The 6,487-nt window shown below is 50.7% G+C and overlaps 1 protein-coding gene across 2 annotated transcripts in view; it reads right to left on the minus strand.

The window, feature by feature from the left end:
- Positions 1 to 663: 663 nt before the first annotated feature.
- The window catches only part of LOC116937368 (uncharacterized), a 17,368-nt gene continuing 11,544 nt past the window's right edge, over positions 664 to 6,487 (minus strand). For both annotated transcript variants that reach the window (XM_076061729.1, XM_076061730.1), the window contains exons 8-10: positions 4,759 to 5,056; positions 3,593 to 3,662; positions 664 to 749 (exon numbers count right to left, since the gene is read on the minus strand). In XM_076061729.1, the coding sequence (XP_075917844.1) occupies positions 3,614 to 3,662; positions 4,759 to 5,056 (347 nt within the window). In that variant the 3' untranslated portion in view covers positions 664 to 749; positions 3,593 to 3,613. The remainder of the gene's footprint in view (positions 750 to 3,592; positions 3,663 to 4,758; positions 5,057 to 6,487) is intronic.

The raw sequence follows: 6,487 nt of genomic DNA on the forward strand, positions 1-6,487 counted from the left end.
CATCACCAACATCACCATCACCACCATCACCACCATCACCACCACCATCACCACCATCACCACCACCACCATCACTATCACCACCACCACCACCATCACCACGACCACCATCACCACCACCACCATCACCACCACCATCACCACCACCATCACCACCACCATCACCACCACCATCACCACCACCACCACCACCATCACCACCACCATCACAACCACCATCACCACCATCACCAACATCACCACCATCACCATCACCACCACTACCATCACCACCATCACCACCACCATCACCACCACCACCACCATCACCACCACCATCACCACCATCATCACCATCACCACCACCATCACCACCATCACCATAACCACCACCACCACCATCACTACCACCACCATCACTACCACCACCATCACCACCACCATCACCACCACCATCACCACCATCACCACCACCATCACCACCATAACCACCACCATCACCACCACCATCACCACCACCATCACCACCATCACCAACATCACCACCACCACCATCACCACCACCATCACCACCATCACCACCACCACCACCATCACCACCACCATCACCACCACCATCACCACCATCACCACCACCATCACCACCATAACCACCATCACCACCATCACCACCACCACCATCACCACCATAACCACCACCACCATCACCACCATCACCGTCGTAGTTGTCGTCAAGGCGACCCCCGGCCAGCAGGCTGCTGTCCAAGTCACTGTAAGAAGTGAGGACAGTGAGCGAGGAGTCAGACTCCGTACTGGGGCTCAGCCACTTGGGGAAGATATCCAAGTGACATTTCTCTGACAGATCGATTGCGATTTGATTTGCGATAAAAATACATTGAGTCAAGCTCCGATTCAATATTCACTGTGTAATCGATGTAAAACACGTGATGGAGTCATTGCCACGTGATACCACCACAATATTAGCTGCTCTGGATATATTCTAATGCAAGAATGAGAACTTGAATTGCTTCCAGCATGTATTTATTAAAATGTTCTATTTGAAATAGAACATCATTGGAAACCTCATTTGCCAGTAACAAAATACGATGATTGGTTTTTTACCCTTTTATCTGGCAACAAAACTGACACCTTTTTTACAAGTAGTCATGTTTACATTGACCACAATACCTGCGGTCGGAACGCAAACACAAAACAACTCTGATAATGTAAAAAGGGTAAAAAACCAATCATCATATTTTGTTACTGGCAAATGAGGTTTCCAATGGTGTAAATGCTTTACCCCGAGCTCTCATACTCTGATGGTGCATTGTCTTTGAGTTATGCGCCTTTTGGCGTCTTCTGGTCCAACACCAACGTGAGACGAGGCTCTAAAGAAAGCCGTCTCGGGTGTGGACCAATACATTTCAAGGACAGTGCCAATACATTATCCGAGTTGTTGTTTTGTGTTTGCGTTCCGACCGCAGGTATTGTGGTCAATGTCAACATGACTCCTTGTAAAAAATGTGTCACTTTTGTTGCCAGATAAAAGGGTAAAAAAACAATTATGAAATAGAACAATCAAACATAGAACAATTGTTAAGTGAAATAAATAAAGACACGCACAGAATCACAGCCTTTGCGATTTGCTCATCGCATTGTTCAAATTGCGATTTCGATTTCAGATCGATTCATCGTTGATCCCTTCTACATACCTGGTGGTGGTGGTGATGGTGGTGGTGATGGTGGTGGTGATGGTGGTGATGGTGGTGATGGTGGTGGTGATGATGGTGGTGATGGTGATGGTGGTGATGGTGGTGATGGTGGTGGTGGTGATGGTGGTGCTGGTGGTAGTGGTGGTGATGGTGGTGATGGTGGTAGTGGTGATGGTGGTGATGGTGGTGGTGATGGTGGTGGTGGTGATGGTGGTGGTGATGGTGGTGATGGTGGTGGTGGTGATGGTGGTAGTGGTGGTGATGGTGGTGATGGTGGTGGTAGTGGTGGTGATGGTGGTAGTGGTGGTGATGGTGGTGATGGTGATGATGGTGGTGATGGTGGTGGTGATGGTGGTGATGGTGGTGGTGATGGTGGTGATGGTGGTGGTGATGGTGGTGGTGATGGTGGTGGTGATGGTGGTGGTGGTGATGGTGGTTGTGGTGGTGATGGTGGTGGTGATGGTGGTGATGGTGGTGGTGAAGGCGGTGGTGGTGGTGATGGTGGTGACGGTGGTGGTGGTGATGGTGATGGTGGTAGTGGTGGTGATGGTGGTGGTGATAATGATAGTGGTGATGGTGGTGGTGATGATGGTGGTGGTGATGGTGGTGATGGTGGTGATGGTGGTGGTGGTGATGGTGGTGGTGATGGTGGTGATGGTGGTGGTGGTGGCGGTGGTGGTGGTGATGGTGGTGACGGTGGTGGTGGTGATGGTGATGGTGGTAGTGGTGGTGATGGTGGTGGTGATGATGATAGTGGTGATGGTGGTGGTGATGGTGATGATGGTGGTGGTGATGGTGATGATGGTGGTGGTGGTGGTGATGGTGGTGATGGTGGTGGTGATGGTGGTGATGGTGATGGTGGTGGTGGTGCTGGTGGTGATGGTGGAGGTGATGGTGGTGGTGGTGATGGTGATGGTGGTGATGGTGGTGATGGTGGTGGTGATGGTGGTGATGGTGATGGTGGTGGTGGTGGTGATGATGGTGGTGGTGATGGTGGTGGTGATGGTGGTGATGGTGGTGATGGTGGTAGTGGTGATGGTGGTGATGGTGGTGGTGATGGTGGTGGTGGTGATGGTGGTGGTGATGGTGGTGATGGTGGTGGTGGTGATGGTGGTAGTGGTGGTGATGGTGGTGATGGTGGTGGTAGTGGTGGTGATGGTGGTAGTGGTGGTGATGGTGGTGATGGTGATGATGGTGGTGATGGTGGTGGTGATGGTGGTGATGGTGGTGGTGATGGTGGTGATGGTGGTGGTGATGGTGGTGGTGATGGTGGTGGTGATGGTGGTGGTGGTGATGGTGGTTGTGGTGGTGATGGTGGTGGTGATGGTGGTGATGGTGGTGGTGAAGGCGGTGGTGGTGGTGATGGTGGTGACGGTGGTGGTGGTGATGGTGGTGGTGATGGTGGTAGTGGTGGTGATGGTGGTGGTGATAATGATAGTGGTGATGGTGGTGGTGATGATGGTGGTGGTGATGGTGGTGATGGTGGTGATGGTGGTGGTGGTGATGGTGGTGGTGATGGTGGTGATGGTGGTGGTGGTGGCGGTGGTGGTGGTGATGGTGGTGACGGTGGTGGTGGTGATGGTGATGGTGGTAGTGGTGGTGATGGTGGTGGTGATGATGATAGTGGTGATGGTGGTGGTGATGGTGATGATGGTGGTGGTGATGGTGATGATGGTGGTGGTGGTGGTGATGGTGGTGATGGTGGTGGTGATGGTGGTGATGGTGATGGTGGTGCTGGTGGTGATGGTGGAGGTGATGGTGGTGGTGGTGATGGTGATGGTGGTGATGGTGGTGATGGTGGTGGTGATGGTGGTGATGGTGGTGGTGGTGGTGATGATGGTGGTGGTGATGGTGGTGGTGATGGTGGTGATGGTGGTGATGGTGGTGATGGTGATGGTTACCTGCACACGACATTGACACCATCACTCATCTGCAGCTTCTCGTGGTCCAGGCTCTGGGCGCCTCCTCCTCCTACAAACAACAACAACTTTACACTACACTATACACTACACTATACACTACTCTATACACTACACTATACACTACACTATACACTACACTATACACTACTATACACTACACTATACACTACACTATACACTACACTATACACTACACTACACACTACACTATACACTACACTATACACTACTATACACTACACTATACACTACACTATACACTACACTATACACTACACTATACATTACACTATACACTACACTATACACTACACTATACACTACACTATACACTACACTTTACACTACACTATACACTGCACTAAACACTACACTACACTTTACACTACACTATATACTACACTATACACTACACTATACACTACACTTTACACTACACTATACACTGCACTACACACTACACTACACTTTACACACACTATACACTACACTATACACTACACTATGCTATACACTACACCACACACTACACTATACACTACTATACACTACACTATACACTAATATACACTACACTATACACTACACTATACACTACTATACACTACACTATACACTACTATACACTACACTATACACTACACTTATACACTACACTATACACTACACTATACTATACACTACACTATACACTACACTATACACTACTATACCTACACTATACACTACACTATACACTACACTATACACTACACTATAAACTACACTATACACTACACTATACAAATACACAACACACTACACTACACACTACACTATAAACTAGTAACTAATTGGCTGTGTCAGGTGGTGAAGGCTTTAATGACAAAGCGTTGAGATATTCACGCCATGTAACACAACGAGCCCTACTGTGGACACAACGGCAATGTTGTGTCCATACCGTAGCAGCGAGACCTCCCGCGTGCCCGGCGAGGCAGTCAACATCTCGGCAGACCGCCACCACCACCACCACCACCACCCCCACCACCACCACCACCCCCACCACCACCACCACCCCCACCGCCACCACCACCACCATCACCCCCACCACCCCCACCACCACCACCACCACCGCCCTCACCACCACCACCACCACCGCCGCTCACCGGGACGCTTGCCGGCGGCGCTCCAAATGCCCCACGCGGTGCCCAGCAGGAAGGGCGCCAGAAACGGCGCCGCCACCATCAGCGTCACCATCAGCGTCAACATCAAGCGCATGGAGGAGGAGGAGGTGGTGGTGGTGGGGGTGGTGGGGGTGGTGGGGGTGGTGGTGGTGGGGGTGGTGGGGGTGGTGGAGGAGGTGGTGGGGGTGGTGGTGGTGGGGGGGGTGGTGGTAGGAGTGGTGGTGGTGTTGGTGGTGAGTGGGGGTGGTGGTGGGAGTGGTGGTGGTGTTGGTGGTGTTGACTATGAGAGCGGGAAGACACGGGGAGATACGGGGAGTTACGGGGAGACAGAGAGAGAGACAGAAACACGGAGAGACAGAGACACAGAGAGACAGAGAGACAGACAGAGAGACAGAGACACAGACAGAGAGACAGAGACACAGACAGACAAAGAGAGACAGAGACACAGACAGAGAGAGAGAGACAGAGGCAGACAGAGAGACAGAGACAGTCTGTGTATATCTGTGTGTGTGTGTCTGTGTGTATCTGTGTGTATCTGTGTGTGTGTGTCTGTGTATATCTGTGTGTGTGTCTGTGTGTCTGTGTGTCTGTGTCTGTGTATATCTGTGTGTGTGTCTGTGTGTATCTGTGTGTGTGTGTATCTGTGTGTGTCTGTGTCTGTGTATATCTGTGTGTGTGTGTCTGTGTGTGTCTGTGTATATCTGTGTGTGTGTATCTGTGTGTATATGTGTGTGTCTGTGTCTGTGTATATTTGTGTGTGTGTCTGTGTATATCTGTGTGCGTGTGTCTGTGTATATCTGTGTGTGTCTGTGTATATCTGTGTGTCTGTGTCTGTGTGTATCTGTGTGTGTGTGTCGGTATATATCTGTGTGTGTCTGTGTCTGTGTGTATCTGTGTGTGTGTGTCTGTGTGTATCTGTCTGTGTGTGTGTCTGTGTATATCTGTGTGTGTGTGTCTGTGTATATCTGTGTGTCTGTGTCTGTGTGTATCTGTGTGTGTCTGTGTCTTGTAATTACCAGCACGCTGTTCCGGCATCAGCGCATCCACACAACATCATGGATGCATGCCGGGTCCAAGCAAGAACATCTGCTGGACTACATAGTGACGGACCAGCGGATACGAGCCCATGTCCTTGACACCAGGACTTACCGTGGAGCTGATCTGCCCTCTGACCATCGACTAGTCATCTGTAAGATGCGCCTGCCATTCTTCCACTCCGGTGGAGGGTGTACACCCAGGACCCCATTCCAACCTAAAGTGGCCTGGTCTCAGTTATCTGATGAAAGTTGCAAGCGAGAATTTCATCATCGCTTGCGGCTGAGATTGACAACGTCCCTGACTCCTCCTGATGTCGAGGGTAAATGGGCGAGGTTTAGGACTGTGACTCATGCAGCTGCAATGGCTGCTTTGGGTACGCGGTCCAGACCTCCCCAGAGACCCTGGCTGACAGAGGAGGTGTTCAGGATGGTTGAGAAAAAGCGACAGGCCCATTGTCATCGGCTACAGAATCCCACGTCAGAGAATGAGGAGGCTTACCGCAGCCTTCGCTCGGAGGTTCGGAAAGCCGTGAGGCGCTGCAAGGATGGGTGGTGGTCACGGGTTGCTGAGGAGATGGAGTCTGCCTCAGTGGCCCGTGATCACAAATCTCTATTTAACTCCATCAAAAAAGTAATCTGCAGCGCCACACCTATTACCATCATTAGGGGAAAAA

The sequence above is a fragment of the Petromyzon marinus genome, unplaced genomic scaffold (genome assembly GCF_048934315.1).
Source record: "Petromyzon marinus isolate PM22_M1 ecotype Great Lakes invasive population unplaced genomic scaffold, UKy_Petmar_22M1.pri1.0 PM_G_Scaffold_4, whole genome shotgun sequence".
Lineage (NCBI taxonomy): Eukaryota > Metazoa > Chordata > Hyperoartia > Petromyzontiformes > Petromyzontidae > Petromyzon > Petromyzon marinus.